This window comes from Cydia strobilella, chromosome 9, assembly GCF_947568885.1.
Source record: "Cydia strobilella chromosome 9, ilCydStro3.1, whole genome shotgun sequence".
Taxonomy (NCBI): domain Eukaryota; kingdom Metazoa; phylum Arthropoda; class Insecta; order Lepidoptera; family Tortricidae; genus Cydia; species Cydia strobilella.
Genome location: NC_086049.1, coordinates 13,033,240 through 13,059,180, shown reverse-complemented (window position 1 = coordinate 13,059,180; position 25,941 = coordinate 13,033,240). Strand labels below are relative to the sequence as shown.

The 25,941-nt window shown below is 40.2% G+C and overlaps 1 protein-coding gene across 7 annotated transcripts; it reads right to left on the bottom strand.

Moving 5' to 3' along the window:
- Positions 1-179: 179 nt before the first annotated feature.
- Positions 180-24,307, bottom strand: LOC134744381 (zinc finger protein 84-like). Of its 7 annotated transcripts, none has more exons than XM_063678165.1 (22): positions 23,870-24,307; positions 23,565-23,762; positions 22,557-22,692; positions 21,834-21,967; positions 20,661-20,735; positions 17,890-18,045; positions 15,380-15,589; positions 14,561-14,728; positions 12,012-12,142; positions 11,261-11,358; positions 10,762-10,912; positions 9,786-9,937; positions 8,430-8,597; positions 7,835-8,062; positions 7,479-7,659; positions 5,508-5,675; positions 4,972-5,139; positions 4,497-4,664; positions 3,863-4,023; positions 2,796-2,976; positions 2,311-2,398; positions 180-2,172 (listed from the first exon to the last, which is right to left on the bottom strand). In XM_063678165.1, the coding sequence occupies exons 1-22, from the start codon at positions 23,927-23,929 to the stop codon at positions 2,095-2,097; spliced, it is 3,258 nt and encodes a 1,085-aa protein (XP_063534235.1). In that variant the 5' UTR covers positions 23,930-24,307; the 3' UTR covers positions 180-2,094. The 7 variants fall into 7 exon arrangements, with proteins under 7 accessions (XP_063534235.1, XP_063534237.1, XP_063534238.1 ...); XM_063678167.1 differs by having other exon boundaries at positions 10,762-10,900; XM_063678168.1 differs by having other exon boundaries at positions 10,762-10,897.
- Between the last annotated feature and the right edge of the window lie 1,634 nt (positions 24,308-25,941).

The window sequence follows — 25,941 nt, the reverse complement described above, 5'->3', positions numbered from 1 at the left end:
AAAAACGTCGTATGAAACGCGTGTGCATTGGTCATTACACACATCGGATTTCTTATTAGGCGCTCGCTTACAGCTCGCGCGCACAATATCGCCTCGGGTGTAATGACCAATGTACTTGTATCACAATGTACTATTAATGAATTGAGGAAGGTATTGAACAGAATAAGAAAACAAGCGCATTTGTTTGATTTTTTAATCTCATTCATATCAAATTACTGAACATAATTTAGTACTTACTATTGTGTTTAGGGATTTAGTTTTCCTATAAATATAAATTAGCGTGGCACCATTGAAGATAAGTTACCATTTTGTTTGGCTCTGATATAATTTATCCCAATGATTCTTCGCGTCTTAAAACGAAATTTCATTAACTAATAACGATTTTCAATCGTTTCATTGTCATATGTTTAATAATTTTCCAGCCAGTGTTAACATAATTTAAAAATAAATCTTAATATACCTAGAGGGTACACCTTTTCATTTACAACTAGACTATGTACATTTAAATAAGCTGTATTGTGTTTGCAAGCCGGTACGTGATCACAGAAGTGATTACAACACCACTTCACGCCGACAATGGCTAAGCGATACACCACCATTTCATATAGCTATAGAATTTTATCGAATTAAAAAAAACATCAATTTTATCACACTTGTATTGTACAATCATGGCAAAATATAATCATATCTATAAGCTTGATCATAAAAGACGGTATGTGGCAAAAATAGTTAAAATTTTTGTAAAACTTCACTCAATCAGAACTGAGATTTATACAGCTGTTACTTCTGGGAAACTGCGAGTCTTGAAGCTTCATTCTCGCTTCTCTGTGGTCCCTATTTACATTACAATATTACATTACACCCAACGTTTCACCGCATTTGCGTACGTAATATATACTCAATAAGTTCCGACTGCCCTTTTAATCTTTACTAAAACAGATAAAACTTTGTAAAATTCAATTTTCTGGCAAGGAATGTAAAACGTTCTGTGATGATCCGCGCATTAGAACTATAACATCAAGTTCCATCTGTAACATAATGCTTCTAAACTAGTATTTACAGAAAATTGTAAAATTAACCTGGTAACCGCTATTTCCATAACTATAACATTAATCCGTTATACACGAGTAACAACGGGCATGTTTAATTAGTATTGTATATTAGGAAAACAGGTAAGATACTGACGTCACAGACTAGCAACTTACGATATGGCTGATAAAATTGAATACAAATTTATTTACATAAGTATCTATCACCAAGATTTCACCATCTATTATAATAAAAGAGAAAAGGAACTGAGAAGATAATTAACAATAGTTAAATCCGGTACCAAAGAATACAAGATCACACAATTTGTCAGTAAAATATTTATCTGCAGCACATAGAGACAATTTCTAAAACAGCTCAAGAAGTTTAGTGTCAGAAAATCGAGCATTATGACGCAAGTAGAAATTAAAGCTAATCACCATACAAGTAATGTTCTTGTATGGTGATCTGTACTTCTCAATAAAAAATAAATTGGATAAACTTTGTACGGAGATTCGTTATCCTTACTATTTACTAGTTTCTGGTTTATGAGTTGTACTGTATGTAGTGGAGTATGAAGTTAACTCGCTTTCTACTGGGCATTTTATCACTGTCTTGATATTCAGTTTGCCGAAAGTGAACTGCAGATTAAATTTTTTATGACCCCTATGTAAACCGAATAAAAGCGCTACGTCGTCTGGCAAGAAGATTACATCCAATCGCTGGGGCAAAGAAAATACAATTTAGGAAATTGTCTAGACCTGACTCACATTTATGTTTAATACAAGCCGTTCGGCAGTTTCGATCAGTTTGAAATCGGTGCTAAGCTCGGCCGTATTTAAAATCGGTATTGGTCGTATATTTAGCAGACGTTTAACCAATCAAAACGCCACATCTATTTCTCTTTGCGCTATCGAACGCCAACGTAAGATTTGTGATAGCATTTCGAAGGGTGACCGGTCACCCCAGGCATGCAGCAGGGGTCTCGATAGCAGTGGAGTTAGTAGTGGAATTAGTAGTAGAGTATGGAGGGGTGGGGTGGGAGGGGAGGAGGGGAGAGTTGGACAGTTAGTAGTTGACGGTGACGGGGTGCGCGAACGTGGCTGTCGCTGTCTCCAGCGCCACGCCGCCCGGCGCTCGGACTTGCTGCAATAACAACGGATTCATATTAGGCCACATCTGGAATATTTGGAAAGATGACTTTGTATTTTCTATGTTTATTGGTAAGTAATGTGATGTTGTGTGTACACGTGTTTGGGAGATTTACATTGGTCAAGCACTTACTTGGCTGGTAATTTGCATCACAGTCGCGTTAGCTTGTTGGGGGTTTTGTGCTACGGCGCTCTCCGCCGGACTTGTATTTGCTGTAGGTCTAAGACAGAAATAAAAACATGTTTAATAACGACAAACTGCATTTGACGTTACATTTATTATTAATATAGTAATCGGCAGATATATTTCAATATTAGAAATAATACCATTTGGGGTCGCAGCGGCCGGTTGCAATTATGCTTTTACAACCTACCACTAATATGCAATCCTCATAGTTTACGCACCGAATTGCCCCAACAACATTAGAATTGAAGGGTCGGCCTCACATGCGAGATTACCGCTGGACTAGCGGTTTTGTCAGCAGCACGACGCTATGCCCATTTCGTCTTCAACCGGCGCTCTATCCTCGGCACGGTGTTTTATTGAACCGCTGGACATATAGTGAGCATGTAGCCCTTGTGGTCACGTGATGTGGTGTGTGTGTGTGTGCAGTGTACCTGACGTCGTGTTTCCGCTCGGGCTCCTGCGCGTCCTTCTCGCACTTGACGCCGCAGTCCCCGCACTCGGGCGCGGGCTCGGGCTCGCCCCCCGCCGCCTCGCCCCCCGCACCCGCACCCGCGCCCGCGCCCGCACCCGCACCCGCCACCGCGTGCGTGCGCCGGTGCGACGACAAGTGACCTGCATCATAGAAAAAAACATTATCACTCCTCCATTTACATATGCCTGCCCCCCGTGTGCTAGCAACCCTAGGAAACACTTCTTGCCGAATCGTGTGGTAAATGTGTGGAACTCTCTACCAGAAACTGTTGTTAGTGCACCGTCAGTGAACACTTTCAAAAATAGACTAGCCCTACTACTTGTTAGAACTTTGAAAAGTGCAAAATAAAATACAAGTCCTCGATATACACGCATCAGCTCCAAGAGCTGCTAGTGTATCAAATAAATAATAATAATATGTCCGTCCCGGTCCAATGCCAACGGCCAAGGCGAAGACCGAATTTTGACTTCACTCGGCTGTTATAAACAATGTAATTCCTGCCGCAGATCCTAATTATAATAGTCTAGATGACAAATTTTCATTAAAGATATCAATCGATTAGGTTTATTTTTAGGATCAAATGTCTATATGGGACCCATTGCATAAAAGCAAAACAAAAGTCAGAAATGATAGTCAAAGTCCGACAGTCGTACTTCACTCGCAAAACGCTCCTAACAAAACGATGTGAACGTGACGTAAAGGTCACTGAGAGCCCATACTTGCCTTGAACGTATGGACAAAACAAGAAAATTGCGTTTTTGTCAGTGAAATGTTGCGTTTATGTATATGTATAGTTGCCATACAACCTTTTTTTGGATAAAATGTAAGGAATCGAATGGTACCCTTATCTTTTTGGAAGTTAAAAAATAACAAATTTTGAAACTTTCAATTCCTGTATTTTTGTATTATTTCTATATAGTTATTTTAATATCTACATTATTGTGATAAATTGCTTATTTGCTACATTGCATGTTACTAGATTTTGTTATAAAATTCAACATGTGTCATGATCCCTATTCACGTTACCTTTGCACATGAAGTCCTTGGAGCAGATGTCGCACCGGAAGGGCCGGGCGCCGTTGCCGTTCTTGTTGTGCGAGCGCTCGTGGAACAACAGGTTGCCCTTCAGAGGGAACGACTTGCCGCACTCGCCGCAGCTGAACGGCCGCTCGCCACAGCTGTGTGATCTACAAATATAACACCAACTGTCAACTACTGCGGTACCGGCTCTTACTAACGACAGTAATGAGGGAACTAAAAACGGTAATAGTACTCAACGTGGGAAAAGTGTACAATTTAGTGGGCTCAAAACTTCCCATATCGTGTCCCATAATCGCCAGGCGTACATCAATTCAGTGAAATACATAACTATAGATCAGACACTTAACTGGAGAGTTAGTTATCTTAATAATCATTGGTTGACGTGTTCTAAATATCGACTTTATTGTGACTGAGCTCAAGGCTCAAATTCAAATGTATAAAAATCATCTAGCAATTACATATTAACCTCTCCTCGGACACAAAACGAATCGGCAGAAAAGTTACCTTTAAGTTCGATATCGCACACGCGAAATCAGACAAAATGTATAAAAAGTCAAAACCCCGGAGGACATTTCAAAGTGCTGGAACTCAGGGGGTAAATTAACTTGTAACGTGTTACCTCATGTGAGCCACCAGATGTTCCTTGCGAGTGAAGGCCTTGGAGCACACCTTGCAGGAATGCGGCGTGTCGCCCGTGTGCTGCTTCAGGTGGTTGGTCAGGTGTTCCTTCCGCGTGAACGTCTTGTGACAGAAATCGCATCGGTGAGGTGACTCGCCCGTGTGTATCCTGCAGACAGAGATAGATGCCTATATTGGATATTTATTTTTAATTATGCACATCGTAAACTGCCTTTTCTGCATATAGAGTGCAGTAGAGAGAGACATTCCTCATTATTGAGGTTTGAAACTTTCCTGTGAAAATGATTTGCTTTCGAGGATATTTCGCCACTCATGTCTGTCCTTGGCGGCAAGTAGAGCAACATGGACTTACGTGGACTTAAATTGAGCGGATCTAATCTGGCCGTATTACTGAGCCTCGCTTTATTGCAAGACTACAGTTATGAGTATAATAACTGTGGTAGCACTTGACTAACCTGACGTGGTTGGTGAGGTGCTCCTTGCGGCTGAAGGTCTTGGTGCAGAAGGGGCACTTGTGCGGCGTCTCGCCGGTGTGCAGGTGCACGTGGTTCGTGAGGTGCTCTTTGCGAGAGAACGACTTCGAGCAGTACGTGCACTTGAACGGAGTCTCGCCCGTGTGTTGCCTGGAAAATTTAGTTTAGTTGGTCTCGTAAGTTTTTAAGGTGATTTCCTTTTATAAATTGAAACTTCTTTCCAACCGTTTTTTTTTCAGTGAATTAATTTCATTCAAGGAAAATTGTACTTTAAAATAACGAGTTAGGTGTACGTGTGCCGTTTTTTGCGCGTGCGCAAGTAGGACGAACTTGGCCAGTTTTTTTGTTTGGTCCTCGCACTGCGCGGCAAACGTTTTGAGTCGCCTTTTGAGTTTAGAAAAAAGTTGACAGCATGCTCTCTGACCCATCAGCAAAATTGAAATCTACACGCCCAGCGCGAACCCGACCAATCAGTGCTGCGATAGAAAAACGGTGCCCGTAATATTAGAGATACGCACCGGACATGATTGACAAGGTGCTCCTTCCTGGAGAAGCTCTTGTTGCAGTAAGAGCAGGAGTGCGGCGCGTCGCCGGTGTGCTGGCGGATGTGGTTGTTGAGGTGCTCCTTGCGCGAGTACGCCTTCGGGCAGAACGTGCACTTGTGCGGAGTTTCCCCCGTGTGCTGTCTGCAACAGCAGTACATTCCGATTCAAACACAAGCAAAACTAAACTAGAGGGGTTATTCTTATTTGTCATCTCTTTACGTTCACCGGTAAACTTCGCATCTACCGTTAAACGGGGAGCGGGAACAAATGGGAATAGCCCGACTAGACGGGAGGGGACCGAGCTCAAATCGGAATGTACAATGCTGTGCTACTAGCGGGGGAAACGGCACGAATGACGCCTGATTCGAATGCGTATGTGGTACGGAGATTAGCTTACCTTGGGTTTGGAAACCGTGAAAAGTTCATGCGTTTCAATACATGCTATTAGGAACTATGGTTATATGAAAATTAATGTAAATTCTGCACAGTAGTCGGTAGCACAGCATTGTTTATTACTTTGGCTCATGCGACAGGATAAAATAAACATAAAGACAGCCAGGAGTCAGGAGCCCTGTCGATCATATGATACTCTTATTTATGACTGACGAATTTTACATAAACTTTCAAAAATAAAAATAAATCCTATAATACTACTAAATAAAACAAATGTCCTTATTTCTCTATACCGCTTGTTGAACTTATTACATTGCGTTCTGTCTATAAGTTATTTAAAATTACCACTTGGAATGGAAAAACCTTTAAAAAACAAGACATCAAATAATAATTCAACCGCCAAGCAAGCAAAGCATAGATGAAGTTCGTATTATATCATAGATGGTAGGACATTATAGATGAGCTATACGCGTGCGTCCGTGAAGGACAGAACATATACGCAATGCGACAAAATGATTGGTCGGATTATTTGTTGCCCACCATAAACCATACTAAATTTACAATGGGGAATTTAAAAAAAAGTGAGACTGACAAGGACAAACAATATGCACTTTCTCTACTACTCGTACTGAAAGATACATTAGACTATCCCGTTCTGTCAGTTCCTCCCACCACTCATGCCAAATCCATACTAATACTAGATACATGTAATATGTTCGGGCCGGGCGCCTCGGGGTGCGTGAGGGCACAGGAATGCCGCTGTCCTGTATAAAACTGCGGTCCTCGTAACTGTCTAGGGAGAGGGCCTATGATGACGGCCGGAGGGTTGCCACTGCTGGCCGGCGCCGGCGTGGTGGCCACGAGGATGACCACCTCTATAAAAATCGCTAAGGCAACCCGAGGAGTTGGAACCCGGGGTTTTTCCAACTCCTTCCGGCGTGGAGGTTGTCATGAGGGACCAGCGTGTGGTGTCGCCCTGCACACTACCTTCGAAAGGCTTTGTGGGCTCCAGGGCCTTCGGGTCCAAGGAGGGGACAGCCTCGGCTGACGGCAGCGGGCGGTGTTCGCGGTGGAATGCTCACGCGTCCGTGTCACCGCCACCATTGCTGCGAGGGGCACACCGTGGAGGGTTTAGTCGGTATTTGGCCCCTTGGCCACGAGTCCGACATATCCGTCCTAGTTCCCCGGCTAGGCGGAACGCCTAAATGAATTACTCCACGTAAAAAAGGGGGAAACCAGGCATAATTAATTTATTTTTATCACTAACATAGATTTATAAGTTTTGCTGTGCCTTTTACTAACAATATCGAATATGGATTTTTATTCCAAATAATAATATCGAATTGAATTGAATAACAACTTACGGACGGCGAGTTTAATAACCCCTTTCCAAATATGCAATTTACTGATCACCTGACATGGTTGTTTGAAGGACTTTGCGTAGTGGGTGCAGCGGTGCGGCGACTCGCTCGTGTGCTGCCGTTGGCGAGGCGCTCCTTGTGAACGACGTGTGAGCACATATGAGGGGACAATCAATGACTCTGTTCTCACCGGACATGGTTGTTGAGATGCTCCTTCCTGGTGAATGACTTGGCGCAGTAGGTGCAGCGGTGCGGCGACTCGCCCGTGTGCTGCCGCACGTGGTTGGTGAGGTGCTCCTTGCGCGTGAACGACTTGGTGCAGAACGAGCACTTGTGAGGGGACTCGCCGGTGTGCTGTCGCACGTGGTTTACTGGAAATACAAAATAAGTACTTATGAATTATTGTTTCATCTAACAGTTAATTTTATGTTAGCACTTTCTGGATTGTAACCTTAGATGCTGTTGCTTTTGAGTTGATATGGAACGCGTAGCAAGCCAATATAGTAGTTGTCATGTTTACTTAAGGCTGGTCTATGTCAAGCTCACCTAGGTGATCCTTCCTCGTGAAGGCCTTGGGACAGTACCCGCACTGGAAGGGCGTTTCTCCCGTGTGCTGGCGCACGTGGTTGACCAGATGCTCCCGGCGCGTGAAGGACTTGGAGCAGTAGTTGCAGCGGTGCGGAGACTCGCCCGTGTGTTGCCGGACGTGGTTCAGTAAATGCTCCTTGCGGGTGAACGTTTTCGAGCAGAAGTCGCAGCGGTGGGGGGTTTCGCCTGGAAGTTACACTCGTATTGCATTTTGTTGTTGCGTAAACTAGCAGCCGATAAAATAAGAAAGCGTACAGAAGGGTATTTGGCAATTAACTCGTTATTTTCTTGACAAACTTACCTGTGTATGCGTAGCGACTTTTATTGAAACTACTCCAATTGTCATGTATGCGAACAGAATTATTTTATAACCCTGAGCGCAGTGAACGATCCTAAGCTATTCTAAGTTAATGATTAACACATCTAATATTGGGTTTACTTTGTTAATAGGGAATAGCATAAACGAGCAGCTTTTGAAAAGAAAAACCAAGCCTGCCACCGAGTTCAACTCGGAATGATAGGATATGGGTGTTAACTGGAAACCAATACTGACCGGTATGCCACAGTATGTGATTGGTGAAGTGTTCCTTTCTTGTGAAAGATTTCCCACAGAGTTCGCAGCGGAACGGGGTATCGTTCGTATGTGATCTCATATGGTTTGCTAAGTGCTCCTTCCTAGTATACTTCTTGCCGCATATTTGACAATGGTGTGGAGTTTCACCTATGGGGGTGGGGCAGAAAATAAAATGTTATTCAATGATGCAACTATGTCACTCCCTATTTATTTTTCTCTTCGAAAAGCGAAGGTTTTCTCGTAACTATAAAAATAACCTATTCTTTTTACACCTAAACACGAAACGACTGTATCAAAACGTCTACTAATTTAAATTGCTAGTTTTTTTTTAACAGATGCAGATCGAAATGCCATATACATTCAGATTGTTTTAGGCATTTTGATACAAAGCCGTTTATAGTAACATTGGTTTAGATGCATTGATAATAGGATGTTTTGATATTTAGTTACAACGAAACCCTTATCTGTCTCCCGGAAAAAATATATAGAAAATAATTAAAAAGGTGTTTGTTTTCGTTAGACGAAGAGAACTATAAATTTGGGAGACCATAATGTTAATCTTGCTTACAGTAATGTGTTAGATCCTCAATAACTCACATTGAACAAATTGTGTCAATAGTTGAATCATTCAATATTCTAAATTCTGCACCACCGTGGCCCGATCGGTGCAGGCTTGGTAGTTTCTGACAGTGTCATTACTTGAATAAACCACCCACAAATTGGCATCCAAGAAACTTTACGCATCTAGTTTTTGCAGGATATTGGTCACAATATCCTGCAAGTGACTAAATGTGACCACAATGAGGGGTGCCAACAATAGGTAGGTTTACACAAGTTATTAAATAAAATAGAACTGTTCTACCACTTTAAAAAGCGTTGTCTAGAAAAATAAACTAATTCATGCATGCAGAAATACAAAACCAAAATTTAAATATGCAAGTTAATTGATTTGGTTAATTTGAAATTATATTAATATTGACCATTTCTATATCAACCAACACAAAGGATGCTTGCATTATTGTTGAAATTTTTACCAAACAAAGCTATCAGCTCTTGTAACAACCAAGCCGAAGTTTAACTCTGTGGCACTTGGAAATTAACACACACATGCAAACTTAAGTGTCATTCAAATATAAACTGACGGTGATAGCAGTTTCGTGCGATAGCAAATGAAAGAAAGAAAGAGTGAAAAGTTGACGGAACAAGACATTGCATCGCAACGAAAAATCACCGTATGCGATGATCTACAATCTACATATGAATTTCTGTAATCAACACGAGTCACGCTCCGACTCGGCTTGTTACAAGTTACAAGCAAATGTTAGTAAATGTTACCTGTATGCCACATGACGTGGTTCATAAAGTGCTCCTTCCTCGTGAAGCTCTTCTTGCATATGTCGCACCGGTGCGGAGTCTCCCCCGTGTGTTTGCGAACGTGGTTCACCATATGCTCTTTCCGGGTGAATGTCTTTGCGCAGAATTGACATCTGTTGGATACAAAAAATACTATATTCAGCAGAGAGAAGTAAGAATAAAGAGCTTTCATACGACGCCGCCGTAAATCATCTTTAATGTTGCTATATTCTATTTTTACATTTCAAATTTGTATGTATGAAAACGATTTATTTCGTTCTACGAAACGTTAAATTCAAATTTCCTGACTACTTTCACAGGCTCAAAACTATTATTAAAGTAGCGTCACAACAACAACACCATGTACAACGTATTGTTCTGCTTAATCCCTTTATATTTAACTTGTTGATGCATTAAAAATATTTATTTTATTTAACGTCATCTAAGTACCCACAAGTCCCACAACAACCACCCTGAGCTTACTGTGTGGCTTAGTCAATTTGTGTAATAATGTCTTATAATATTTATTTATTTATCTCAAAGCTCTATCACTAGATCTGAACTAGAACTGTATCCCCTAAGGCAGCGGTTTTCAAACTTATTTGGTGACGAAACCCTTTTGGAAAGCGAAATATTTGATGGAGCCTCAAATAAAAACATTTCGTTCGTCACCATTTAACTGTGGACCAGAGATATACAAGAGCTGGTTATTGATCTGTTTTCGCTTTTTCTCGCGGAGCCCCCACAGAGCCCTAGGGGTCCGTGGAGCACACTTTGAGAAAGGCTGGCCTAAGGTATAATCAAAGACAAACCTCTACGGCGTCTCCCCAGTGGAGGTGCTCCTTGCGCGCGAACGTTATATGGCAAGTGTCGTGCACGCGTACGGCTTGTCCTGCGTCAGCCGCTTGCCGTTCCTGTCCGCTGAGTCACCCTAGATTGTTAACTAGGCAATACAAACCTGTACGGCGTCTCCCCAGTATGGCTGCGGACGTGGTTGTCTAGGTGCTCCTTGCGCGCGAATGTTTTATGGCAAGTCGTGCACGCGTACGGCTTGTCCTGCGTCAGCCGCTTGGCGGTCCTGTCCGCTGTGTCACCTGCTGTAACGACGTCTATGTTAAAATTAAACTAGTAAGGAGTTGGTTTCCAACTGATGCTATGCCGAGTACGACCAAGAACTTAATAATTAATCAAAAAGCTCAAATCATGGGGTCATAAAACGGATCAACTAGAACAGGGACGGCTGTAAATAATAAATTACGTATACCTAAATAATTCCGAACATTGAATATACGAATTCTAAGAAAGATAGAAGCGATATTTCGAATGATAAGTAAACTTTGGGTTACTTTGAGGAGCGGCTCCCTAGTAGCTAAAGAAGATCTTGAGACTTAAAGAATATCAAGGGAGCCAGCAAAACTAGAAATGCCTTATAGATTAAGGTAATTTAAAATACTAACCAAGGTGGCATTTCCCATGCCTTGACAGCTCCACAGGATTAGCGAAGGCCGATCCACATACTTGACACGTGAAAGGTTTTCTTTCGCCATGATAACGCCTGTAAAAACCAAATACCATTAATTTCGTCCCTCTAAAAACCAAATGTCCTATGTTCAGATGTCCAAAATTGGTGATCAGAATGCTCAACCATTTCTGTCGAAGGAAACGTATGAGAGCGACTAAAACTTTTTTACATGGTACAGTTTGTCGTTGTCGTTTCATTCATTGACGCGAGAAATTCATAATTCGTCACTCTAGTTCATAATCGTACTAATTACGGGGAAAATTAGGTCGTAATATAGACCTTTTGTTTGCGCACTATGGTACTTATTACAACAAAATTTACGCCGTAATTAGTACGATTGTGAACTAGGGTGACGAATATCACGTAAACGATCCTTGACCCCTCGATTCCCAGCCATAGACAATGTGAAAATCCTTCAAGTCCCCGGGGTTTTTAGAATTTTCATACTTTTGTATGGAATCGCGTGTGCCATATCGCAACCATGGAACTTAGAGGTACCCCTTTCAGCTGACGCGATATTGCGTTCGCAAAACTCAAGCGATTAAGGAGTATCAATGTGTTATGAGGGTGAGCGAGAGTATTTAGAATTTTAGACGAAACAAATGCGTGAATTGCCTTTGCTTGTACCGGTCACCGGTAACCGGTGCCACATCTAACTGTACAGATGGAACTTTCCGGTTACTTACCTGTGAACAATGAGTTGATATCGGAACTGGAATATCTTCCCACAAATATCACAGGCATGGTGTCCGGGCGAGTTCTCCTCGGCGGACAGGGCGGCGCTAGTTCCCGCTTCTACTTCCACTTCACTTATTACCTAAAACAAATGGTGAAATGAAAATGAGCCTTCCTACAAGAAAATAAAGACTAAAGTACTTGGAGGTAATTAGGCTTGTAGTATAAAAAGGCCTACCTAAAAATATTGAATTTAAAATTAAAGTAACATACAAAATGATACAATTAAAAGCTAACAGCAACCCAGTACATAATATATATCTTAAGTACTTTTCATGAATTAGTCTTACAAAAGTTTCGGTTAATAAGGCCTATATGTGCATCACACAATAAAACCTATACCGTTAAAAGGGAAGATTTTGCTTAAAATATATTGTTTGTAAAGAAATTATAATACCTAATATACAACGTAAACAAAGAGTGCTTTCGAAATAAAGGTAATTAATTACTAAATCATTTCTTACGATTTCACACTTTCGAAATCATAAAAATTGGTAAGGCCTTAATAAACTACCAGGCCTTATTTTGCTACGTTGGTACAAGATTTACCATTTAATTGTAGTAAAAACTCTGAAGCATGAATATGATATTTGATTTATTTATTGGTCAAAATTTACAAGAAGCTACATTGGGTGGGGTTTAAATAAAAGCTATATTTAATAAATAACGTTATAAAGCGATTTGAATTTAAGTAGGTCTTATTACCCTCAGGTACCTTAGTTTGTTCCAAGTACCTAGTCGGCTCATAAGTTCTGTCACTGGCCTTTAAAATTTAAATTTGGAACTCCTAAAACAAAAACCGTTCTGCATTTGAATTTCGAATCTTTATTAAATATTTGAGTAGTATAATTTTGCAATTTTCTGTTTTCTTCAACATGGAGTGGACGCTTAAAGATAGCCGTACCGCAATAATTGCACTATATCGTTGTGGTCACTCGCCGACTAAAATTTTTAAGCTACTTGAAAATTTAAAATTCCTTAAGATTTGTGTATCGTACCATAGAAAGATACAGTGAGGTCTCTAGTTTAAATGACAAGAAAAGAAGCGGTCGTCCGCGTACAGCTAGGACTCCAGCGGTTGTACAAGCAATTAGGGCACGCATTGCCAGAAATCCCGCTAGGAAACAAAAAGTTATGGCCCTCCAGATGGGTTTGAGCAAAAACACGGTGAAAAGAGTGCTTAATCAAGACCTGAGACTTCGTGCTTATAAACGAAAAACTGGCCATCTTCTCAATGGTCGGCTTAAAGCTTTAAGGCTTAAAAGATCTAAAGCTTTATTGAAAAAGTACGCTAAAAATAAGCACCGTTGTATACTGTTTTCGGACGAGAAAATTTTTGACATAGAAGAAAACTGTAATAAACAAAATGATAGAGTGTACGCTCGCAATAGTAAAGAAGCGTCTAATAGCATTCCCCGTATTCAAAGAGGTCATCACCCTTCATCTGTGATGGTTTGGCTGGGAGTTTCTTATGCGGGCGTCACTAGTATGCATTTTTGTGAGAAAGGAGTTAAAACTAGTGCCAAAGTGTACCAAGACACGGTGTTGACTAATATTGTGAAACCACTATCCCATACGATGTTTCTAAACCAGCATTGGGTTTTCCAGCAGGACTCTGCTCCAGCCCATAAGGCAAAGTCTACACAAGCCTGGCTCGCCTCCAATAAAATCGACTTTATACGGCATGAAGATTGGCCCTCCTCTAGCCCAGATCTTAATCCTTTAGACTATAAAATATGGCAGTATTTAGAGGAAAAGGTGTGCTCAAAACCTCATGCAAATCTAGACTCGCTGAAAAAATCTCTTGCTACGGCAGTGGCCAATATCGACATGAAAGTGGTGCGTGAATCCATTGACGACTGGCCACGAAGACTTCAAGCCTGTGTAGATAATTATGGCGGTCATTTTGAATAAATGTTATACATTTAGATTCTCTAGTTTATAAGCTTTCAAACGCTGTACAAATTATACGGAATAAACTTAAACTTTTGATTTTATTTGATACTATGTATATGACAGAACTTATGAGCCGACTAGGTATACAGGTTAGCCGCATATATGATTTAAACCCATGTCAATGCCGAATTGCATAATATATAGAACAAAACCTTCCTGCGTAATGAAGCGCATGAGGTTTGAATACGCGAATACTCGTACTATCAAGGTCAGGTTTCGATGTGGCCAATTTATCAAAAATATTACCATGTAGGAATGGTGAAACCGGCGATGCGACATTAGATAAAGAGAAGGCTCAGGCGTTTTCACAATGAATTGATCAAATAAATGCATCTAGTGTAATGAGTGTAATGTGCAACGTCTCTAGTCTTCTTCTTCCTCGCGTTATCCCGGCTTTTTGTCACGGTTCATGGGAGCCTGGGGTCCGCTTGACAACGAATCCCAAGAGTTGACGTCTCTAGTGTGCAACAATATCGTGAGTTTGATTTCTCGTAGTGTGAATGGCCTTTCACTCTAATCAAAAATCCAAAATAAAACTTCTTACTTTGGCTTGGGGCTGTCCGTCCGCGTTAAGTTTGCCAAAGACCTCGTGGTAAGCGAGCAGCTGCGAGAGATCTTCGACGTTGACTTTGTACATGGCGTGCATGTCGTGGTCCGCCGCTCCCGCGGATATCTTCACTACGGCTCCTTCCATACCCATCGCTCCCACGCTCTACGGGAAAAAATTATATGTATAAAGTTTTATAGTCAAGCAGTAAGGTTACTAGGTGTTAAGGGTGAATTGATACTAACAAAATATGGATCGCTGCCATGGTCTGATAAAAACATTTTTATTTTATTTTGTAGTTGCTAACTTTGAATGACAATATTTGTAAGCACAATAATATTACAGCCAGGATCATTTGTTTAAAGATAAACTTTCAGTCCATGCACTTTAGGTCCATTATTTTAACGCGCAGTGCGAAGTAGACAGTTTCTATCTTGGACCCGCCTTTTCCTCTTTAAATATGGATGGTCCGTGGCGCTTTCCTCATTATAAATATTTATTTTAAGAGCTGCTCTTTTCGCCCTTGAGTTCGCACGACTTCGCGTAAACACTAAAAGCTCACCTTTAAACCCATACTCTTAAGGTCCTTTATCCCAGCAGGCAGCGCGACCGATCGGCCCTTTTCGTCTTTGACTATGGACAGGGGGTCCGCGGCGCTGGCTTCTATGGACGTGGTGCCGTCCGGGTTCTGTGTTACGAGAATGTTGGCCGGCTCGCCGGTAGCTTGCAACAGGTTTCACTACGAAACTTTCCTGCAAAACCTGCCCTTCTCGTCCTCGACTACCTATGACTACAATATGTTATTACAAAACTCACCTTCAAATCAATGCTCTTAAGGTCCTTTATCTCAGCAGGCAGCGCGAAGTGGGCCGTTTCTATCTTGGAGCCGGCCTTTTCGTCTTTGACTATGGACAGGGGGTCCGCGGCGCTGGCTTCTATGGACGTGGTGCCGTCCGGGTTCTGTGTCACGAGAATGTTCGCCGGCTCGCCGGTAGCTTGCTCGATGCGGACTACGTTCTCTAACACCTGGAAATTAGTTTAGGTCAATTCCACTGCGACTTAAGCAGTGGCGTAGCTAGGGAGGGGGAGGGGGCAAAATGGGCAAAAGGCAGCAGGGAAACTTTTGTCAGTCGTCAGGGGGCGCAAATTTGGTGACTGCCCCGGGCGCCATATCCTCTAGCTACGCCCCTGGACTTAAGACATTTTTTTAACAAGTTGCTTTTCAAATGATATAAACAATTTAACTAATTGTAGGACCTGATTAATATTCATTAAACTATGATATAGATTGATCTGTTACTTTTTTTTTATTTGCTATTATTTATGACAAGAACGGTTTAGCATAGCATAGTAGCAAGTGTAATTACACCAATTACACTTGCTACTATGCTAATGCTAGACATACTTAATTACATTTTGCTAATACATTTATTTGAGTTAATAAACCATTTGAGATTTGCAGACGACATAGTCATAGTAGCTGAAACTGCAACAGAACTAAGAGTGCTTATAAACCAACTAGACGAAGAAAGCACCAAAGCAGGCTTACAAATGAACACAAATAAAACCAAAATAATGACAAACAGCAAACAAATACAAATAAATATCAATGGCAACAACATAGACTATGTAGACCAATATATATATATCTAGGAAAGCAACTGTCCTTTACAACAACAAATAACGAAGAAGAGGTAGAAAGGAGAGCCAACATAACCTGGAGGAAATTCTGGTCACTGCAAGAAATCCTAAAAGGCAAATACAGCTTAAACCTAAAAAAGATAGTGGCAGATACATGCCTTCTACCGAGCCTGCTCTATGGGTGCCAAACATGGACTTTTACAGATAAAATAAAGAGAAAGATAAGAACCACCCAAAGAGCCATGGAGAGGAGCATGCTCAACATAAAAAAGATACAAAAAATAAAGAGTACATCTATAAGAGAAAAAACAAAGTTACAAGACGCACTAACTCAAGCCCTCAAATCAAAATGGCGGTGGGCAGGACACATCGCACGGTACAAAGACCATAGATGGACAATATTGGCAACGAAATGGAAAGGCCCAAGTGGCAAAAGGAAAGTAGGAAAGCCATATAAACGATGGCTGGACGATATAAAAGAAATTGCAGGGAAAGACTGGCTAAACAAAGCGGAAGACAGGCAGAAATGGAGAGAATTGGAGGAGGCCTACACCCAAAGAGGGGTCCAAATTAAATAAATAGATAGATAGTAAATAGAATACATAAACCTAACACTAACTACTAACTATAAGAAACTTACTAACCAATATGCTAAAACTTCTAATGTAAAACAATTGTAAATTGGAAATAAAAGGCTTTTTTATTTTTATTTTATTTATTTTATTTAATACATTTATCAGTTACCTAGTCATTTACTTCGTACGGTCATTCGATTCACTCTACCCTATATATGGACCCTATATCTCATCTCCCTACCATACTCGATCCGGAGTAAGTCTGGGACCTCTGCTGTTCTTAATAATGGTGAATGACCTTGTAAGAGACCCTCCAGAATGAAAATGCTTGCTATACGCTGACGACCTCAAGCTGGTGATGAGCATCGAGCAGGAGTCAGATTGCTTGAAGCTTCAGTAGGATCTCGATCGGGTGAATCGATGGAGTGTCGCGAACAAACTTCACTTCAACAACAGCAAGTGCCAAATAATGACATTTTTACACGTCGTCAATGCCCCATTAACTTTCACTATGCGCTAGGTGCCCTAGGTGGTCAGGCGATAAACCGTGTAAACTAGCTTGCCTCCACCCGGGTCTACCACAGCGACGATGTCTTCACTCACTCTTATTTGCTAGTTGCCTACCTGTTGCCCCACAATCTGCTGCAGCTGGTGCACAGTGAGTGTGTGCTGGTCTGACGGCATCTTGATAGCTTCATGCAGCTTCAACTTGTCCACCAGCTTGCCTCCGCCAGGGTCTACCACGATGACGATGTCTTCTCTTACTGTTAGTTGCTAGTTGCCTACCTGTTGCCCCACAATCTGCTGCAGCTGGTGCACAGTGAGTGTGTGCTGGTCTGACGGCATCTTGACAGCTTCATGCAGCTCCTCCTGGTCCACTAGCTTGCCTCCGCCCGGGTCTACCACGGTGACGATGTCTTCACTCACTGTTAGTTGCTAGTTGCCTAACTGTTGCCCCACAATCTGCTGCAGCTGGTGCACAGTGAGTGTGTGCTGGTCTGACGGCATCTTGATAGCTTCATGCAGCTCCTCCTGGTCCACTAGCTTGCCTCCGCCCGGGTCTACCACGGTGACGATGTCTTCACTCACTGTTAGTTGCTAGTTGCCTACCTGTTGCCCCACAATCTGCTGCAGCTGGTGCACAGTGAGTGTGTGCTGGTCTGACGGCATCTTGATAGCTTCATGCAGCTCCTCCTTGTCCACCAGCTTGCCTCCGCCCGGGTCGACCACGGTGACGATGCCGTCTTCACTCACTGTTAGCTGGATCTAATAAAAGTAGGTTTTAAGTTTTAGGTCCTAATATAATTTATGAAACTACAATTTATATAAATCATAGAGTAATTATTATTAAGTAAAATTTAAAAAAGACTACTCGTCACTTATAAAGGCCGTCATAGCGATAATATACCAAAAGATATCTTATAGCAAGGCATCTTACGATAACATAACTCTGTATCTTACGATATATTTTTGTAAACTTCGTCTCTCTCACAATGTACGTGATAGACAGAGAGCGATACCTATATATTTTGGTATCGTTGTCGTGTGTGGTGCTTAGGTATACTTTTAAGATATATTTCGGTATCTTATGGTATATTAATATATATTATCGCTGCGTCTGTGACGGGCTTAATTCAATTTCGTAAAAGCACACATGTATCTTAATCAAGTATATTTTCTTTTAGTAGGTATATGGGGCATTTTCTATGACAAGGGACCTTATGCCGCACAGCGTCGCGCGGCATTGTATTTATATCGGAGAATCGTTAATAATGGCGTAAGCGCCATCGACAATAAGGTCCCTTTTTATATAAAATACCACATATGTAGATAAGTATTTCTATTACAAAGACGTGTGTGACTGTGTGTGTGATTACCAATTTAAGTGGAAAATAATTAACATACAAAACTTACACTAGAAATAGTAGAAATATAATATACTGTACAATACTTAGAGCCCCTAGTCGTTATTTGCTATTTATTACGCGACAGTACGGTAAATATTATGATGTGCACTTTAAGCTTTAAAACCAAACAATAGGGAATATTACGCGAGCAGAGTTTCCAGGGGGCGCCACTGCCACAATCTGAGGGTCTATCGCGAAACAAGAAAATCGAAATTTCATTATTTAACATCTCTGTCACTCTTGTATATTCGAGCGACAAAGAGGAAGATAGCAAAATTTCGGATTCGCGTTTCCCGGTAGGTACTCTGTAAACAAACCGCCTTGATGCATCATCAATGTCATATTTTATTATCTCTGAAAACTTGCCAAAAACCTGTTAAAGGTACAGTATGTATAACTTACTCTATGGTTTACTAAAAAGGTTAGTGCTGCACTCTGGTGGCAGAACATTGCAGTAATATCCCCAATTGTATAGAGTAATTAAATAGTGAGTGACTTACCTCGCTGACCTGGCATTTGTGGATATTAAGCAGCGTGAACACAAACATTTGTTTACAATGTGCATATCCATACTAATATTATAAATGCGAAAGTGTGTCTGTCTGTCTGTTACCTCTTCACACTTAAACCACTGAACCAATTTAGTTGAAATCCATACTAATATTATAAATGCGAAAGTGTGCCTGTCTGACTTTCTGTTACCTCTTCACGCTTAAACCGCTAAACGGATTTAGTTTTAATTATGAATAGAGATAGTTTGAGTCCCGGGAAAGGAAATGAGAAAATTAATGAATTGCCTGTTGGTGTAAGTAATTAAGCATATTATGTTCAAAATTATTGCCATTAGATTTTATCCAGGCGCTATACTTACTCTAACTGCTGGTACTAATTCCACACAGACTAAGGCAGATAATTTGAGTCCCAGGGATGGACATAGGATATTTTTTATCCCAGAACGCACCCCTTAAGGGGGTGAAAAGATGAACTTTGGTGTGGAGATAGTTTAAGTTGTGGGAAAGGATATATTTGAGAAGATGGAGAAGTTGAAGAAGTTAGAGAAGTTGGAGACACAGGAGAAGTTGAAGTAAAGAAACAAGATTAAAAAATAAAAGAAAATAATTTCCTAAAAAAGGATGACATTTTATTGCAAATAAAGAAAATCTTTATGCATTTCTGACTAATTAGTCATCCCTTTTGGGAGTGAAAAGATGGGTGGGATAGCTAATTCTACGCAGACGGGCAAAAGCTAGTAACAAGATATACATAATTAAGCCAACCAACCATGTCACTAGATATAACAAAACTTCCGTGAGACATAGACATATTAAATATATTAAAAACGGGTCACTCACGTGTTTTAAGTCGAAAACGCTCGACATGTTTCACTCCGTACCGAGGAGCGTCATCAGGATAGCCGGGGTTCTGCGGTGACGGAACACGTATTGGATTCGGATTCGACTCACTATATACGTTTCGATAAGGTAACTGTGCTGGCGAAAGAAAAGTTTGTGATTCAGCGAAAAGTACGGGAGGCTATCGAAATTGGTCGTCATCCGAATTTTAACCGTGATTGTGGTTGGTCAGTGCCTCCGAGCTGGAAAACTGTTTTGGGTACTACGTCGGTGGATTTGACAATAATGCCGTAAACGAGGGTAGTTTCTCGCCCCCCTGCCGCCACCGGCGCCCGCGCCGAGTCATCGGGCGCGGAGGGCTGCGGCCCGCAGTCTGCGCCGGTCCGTCACCGTCGACGCAAGCTCCTGATGACGCTCCTCGGTACGGAGTGAAACATGTCGAGCGTTTTCGACTTAAAACACGTGAGTGACCCGTTTTTAATATGTCACTAGATATCTTTATTTTACACATCACTCCAACTGGATGATTTTTTCCTACTGCTTCACTAGTGAAATGGATGGTTGGCCAGACTATATGTGTAACTGACAACTGACACACGTGATTTATGAAATATTATAATACCTGCTGGTTGGAGTGTTCTGGCCTTGTCGCCGCCATTAACTGTTGCTGCAATATGTGTTGCTGTGAGTGATGCCCCTAAAAAAACATTTTAGTGTTATCATAAGCGCGACCTAGAAAATTATAGCCGATTTGCTACATTGTTGGGGTTGCGTGCAAATGAAATAAATTCCCAATAATTATTTAAAAAGTCAAGTCTACCAAGAAGATACTTTTTTTTCAATAGCCTATATTGTGTCCCACAAATGAAACAATAGTGAACACGTATGTTAATGTCCGTAATCACAATCAGTATCAATAGTACAGAAATTAACAAGTAAAATTACATTAGAAGGTCAAACTTTAAAATTCAATACATGCGAATATAACAAGTCAGTCATGCTTTGGCAAAACTTAAATTAGTTTCCTGATCAATGATTACTAGTAAAGTGACAGATAATACGGGATTTGATAAATTAATCTACACTTAAATTTCCTTAACCAATGAAACAGACAATGCTAACATTTTTTTAATCCAACATGCAATAGAGATGATGAAATCAAATAATTTGTTTAAACCATCTTCGAGAGCCTGTACAGCCCCAGTTTTCATTACTGGTCATCTGTTCACCATAGCGAGAACAAAAAGTAAAACATATATGTGACAGTAATCGTAAATTAATATAGAATAATTTTTTATTTATTTAAAAAAAATACATTCAATGGTATGGCCATAAAAGATCTATTCTGTAATAAATCTATGTAAAAGTTTACAGTAACATTTTGTTGAAATAAATATCTTTTAGATCCCAGAGGGTACATCATATCACTTTCGATTGCCTCATGGTATTAGCATTTGCACCCTAAGGTCTGGACAAAATGTGGCTTTCCATCACTGAAGGGTCCTTCATGTTTCAAGTCATGCATCATGCTTCAAGTGCAATAATGTCTTTTTTTTCTGAAATTCCAACATAAATTCTGATAGAAAGGTCCTTATTGCACATGAAGCATAAGAACCCTACTGTGTGTGATGGAAAGCCACTAATAATTCGTGGAAATAACCCCTAAAATTTTACGAATAACCTGAGTCATCACCCCTATCTCTTATGTACACAATAAGCTCCATTAACCAAACTACACAACAGCCATGTATGAGCATTCCCGCAAATAAAGTGAGTGTGTTACCACGTGATTTACCATATCAATGTTATGGTGTACAAACTCGACCCGGTTATTGGGTACCTGCTGGTGGGTTTGACCCGAATTAGTTGTGACCTGACCAGTTGCCTGCTGCTGGGATAGCTCTTGTTGCTGAGCATGGACCAGGGCATCTAGAAATAAACATGCAGAAAATTACAGTGTTATAAAAAAAATATCTTTATATGAACCTGAGCGTAGTAGCGGGGAGGTGGGACAGTGGCCTAATGAGGCACTGGTCCTAACTTTACTTAACTTTAGGTACTAATATAGTCATTTAAGTATTTTCTTGTTACTACCAAACTATCGGCACTTATTTGTCTGAAATAAATGCATTTTATTTTATATTTGTCTCATATGAGCCACAAGGTATCAATCAACATGTGTGCATAGAAAGTGAAAGTGCACAAAAAGATACTTATTAGGATGACATAATGCAATTTCCTAATTGCTCCAGAAGGTTATCCTAAACCTTGTGCGTAAACTAGCCCAATGCAGATTGGAATAATATAAGAAATCTTTGCCAGTTGTTGTGTCCAATAAAATTAAAAATTACAATGAGATTATTAGGTTAGCTTATTAGATTATAGAAAGTATATATTACGCAGACATTAGCGAATATGTCAGTTTGACACTGCTAAGGCAGTCGTGATAAGGATACAGTAATATAACAGTAGTAAAGGTAGTTAGTAGACTGCAACAAATAGTATTGATAATAATTACCGTGTGTTTGTGTCTGAGTAGCAATGATCTGTGGTAACTGTTGCGCAGCCGAGACAGTAACTTGGGTCTGCCCCGGATGTCCAAGTATAATGTTGGGGTCTCCATTGAGTATGCTTGCATGGGCTTGACCAAGGTCCTGAAATAATTTAAATTGTATAAAACCAGTTGATAGTGCTTTTAACATATGGGTCAAAAATTCTGGTCTCTTTTGTGCCCAACAAACGTAACTGAGTGAAGGTTTTGTTTTTGAGACAAAATAAAGTTTTTAATTTATCCCTCTTAAAATAATATCTAAGCTAGATGTACATACAATACGAACTTTTATGTATTTAATAAAAGACCGCATTAAAACCATAACCATACAAATAATTGTTGTCTTGTTTTTGACATTTTAGTCAGGTGTTTTAACCCTTAAATGCATGATTTTTTGTATAACTTTTTAATAAATTGAAATAGATGTGTCATGCTGTATAAAAGTAATAAATGTGATTTTGGATAGCTGCATATTGAGCCACGGACCATCAAATATACGATGCATATATACATCATTATGCATTTAAGGGTTAAATTAATATATTTTTAGAACCGGCTCAGAATGCCCGTTCATTTAATACGACACACAATAGGTTTCTGAACAAATTTTTTTTTTCCTTATTAAAAAGATCTTTTTTTTGGCGCTTCGGGTCAAATTGACTTATATGGACTAAAGATCAATCGTGCCGTTCGTTTTTCATAGCTTTAACACCATTTGCAGCGTTTTTTTGGCGCATCGCTAGCACTATTAGTGCAATTATCTAGCCCCTATCTTGATAAATTATATCTAACCATATAGTTATAAAAATGTGCTGCATACAACTGCCATAAGATACCAAGCATGATGCAGTGCATATAAAACCTTCTAATTATTCAGTAATAAATTTATAGCCAAACTATCAAGTGACAACAGTAACAAATGACGATTTAAATGATAATTGCATATGAAACAGTAAATAATGTAATGTTTAGTACCTGCACTGGTTTCCCATTTTCTATCCTCGTACCCGTGGGCAGACCGTACACCGACACTTGCGGTATCGGTCCCGGGAAGAGATTTGTAAACACCCAGTACTTCGCGACGCTAGACAAAGCGACGTTTACTGCCGCAGAGTTAACTCGCAGGTCGGTAGCGGACGTCGTAGGGGTCAAATTCGCAGTCTGCTGCTGCTGCTGTTGAGCACATTCAACCCGTTTAATTGTATTATGGAATAATCAAGTAAAAGTAACATAGTAACACGAAAAAAACTACTATGACCAAGCACTAAAAAACTACGAACCTCTGAATTTCCTGGGGGCTGGCCGCCACCCGTGTTGATATTGTGATGCTCCGTATTCATTTTGAGTCCTTATAAACTATAAAACTAGTAACTTTCACTAAAATATTTACAAAAACACAACATTTCTAAACTTTACGTATCGGCATTGTCATAATTTGACTGTCAACGAAATGGAGGCGCGGGGGACGCGACGGGCCGCCATTATGAAACTTAGCACACAATAACATTTTCTTCAAATAACGTTGTACACTATTTAATACGTAAGCACATTAAAATTCACTTATTACTAATGATATAGGCAGTGGATATTTACGAAATCACACTGAAAATGCTTTTAGCAAATCATGTAAGTAACTTTAGGGCAAATACACATTTGTGATAGTACGTTTCACGAATTTATCACACAGCCACCCACGACGAAAGTTACACAGTGACAATGCTGCCATCGTGATAAAACTAACAATAGAAAAAAATCATAGTGGTAGTGGATTTCTGTTTGCGAAGTTTCAGTCATATTTGCTTATTAATTGAGTTGTATGCCGCCGACGCCAGTACTAATTAAATTTGGTATGTATTTCAGATAATAATCATACAAATACTGACTTAACTGACTTATTTCAAGTATTATCTTCATACAATTTTTGTTAGTTACTATACGTATGAAATAGATGGCGCTTTTATCAATGGAAATGTACAGTGTCGACAAAATTAGGATAATCATGCGTTCTGGAATAAAATTGTAAGAACGCGTTCTTAATTTGGTTTCCTTTTTTTTTAAATAAAGTTAAGGGCGGGCGGGCGGCGCGAAGCCGCGAACGCGAGTGGAGCGTGGAGTCTATTTCTCAGATTTACGACGCCCGCTCCACACTCGCGTTCGCTTCGCTTCGGATTTGGTACATATTTTTTATTAAATGGTTGTAGCGCCATCTGCGTTAAGCCTTGCGTGTTTAAAGTCAGCCCAGACGAGACCATTTTTTAGCACAATCTGATCTGACTGATTGTCAATTAATTTAATCACACATTTTTTTTCGAGCGCTCAAAGTGACGAATTTCAAATTGGTGATTATAATCCTCATACTCACGAGCGCTTTTTCAAATGGAAACACGTGTATTTATATACGCGTATATATACGCGTTGTTGGATTTCAACTTTAAGCCTTGGTCTTTAAATCGAATTTATCGTGCGGGCAGATTCCAGCACTTTTTTAACGCGTTGAAAAGGCGCTCGTGTCTAGGGTCACTAAATTGTGTATGTGTGGAGGCTAGGCCAGGATTACACTTGTAAGTTTTACTTACGTAAGTAGGGACACAGCTATACTGCAGATTGAGATATGAATATCGTTATCTCATTCTAGCAAATAGCTTTGTCCCTACTTACGTAAGTAAAACTTACAAGTGTAATCCTGGCCCTAGATGAGATTGACGCCAATTTTTTTTCTGATTAATTTGGTCAATGGGTTGGCCCATGGTTTGCCGGTCGAAATATTTAGCCATAGACCTAGCATTACATAGACCAGCTATACGCGTGCGCCCGTAAGGGATAGACATAGATGACGTCATAAACGTGGGGATACCATATTGGTAAAAATTACCCCAATATTTGATATCACGTTGGGGCGATTACCCTGGAGGAGGTTAGCTTGTTTGACGGTATTAAAAAATTGTTAAATAAAATGTCAATGGGCCGTTCTTTTTAGGCGTATAAACAATGAAATACCTCCTATAATTCGCGCAGGTGGTACAAAACTAAACATGTTTAGTAAATAAAATGTATTATGGGTTTTAATTTAAAGAAATCACAAATCGCAATCACACCAATTAATGTACACCACATTTAATCTTCACAACATTTGTTTATTTATTTTTTGGAATTAGAAGTACGAAAAAACTTCGAGATCAAAATTACCCATAAAATTATGATATTTTCATCTGGTATCCCTAACATGATTGTTATGCAGCTAAATTAAGAAGAAGTTTAAAAATGGCTGACCTCAGACTCCTACCTACCTACGTAATTTGGGCGGATAATTTTACAAATAATGTTTTGTTAATTTGCGTAAATAATTGTGATA

Excerpts from the sequence above, each read along its gene's own strand:
- LOC134744381 (XM_063678165.1), bottom strand. The coding sequence starts at position 23,929 with ATGAATACGGAGCATCACAATATCAACACGGGTGGCGGCCAGCCCCCA. Across the intron at positions 8,598-9,785 it reads CCACGTCATGTGGCATACAG|GTGAAACTCCACACCATTGT; the intron begins GTAACATTTACT and ends CCACCCCCATAG. Across the intron at positions 5,676-7,478 it reads CATCTCAACAACCATGTCCG|ACAGCACACGGGGGAAACTC; the intron begins GTGAGAACAGAG and ends CTGCTGTTGCAG.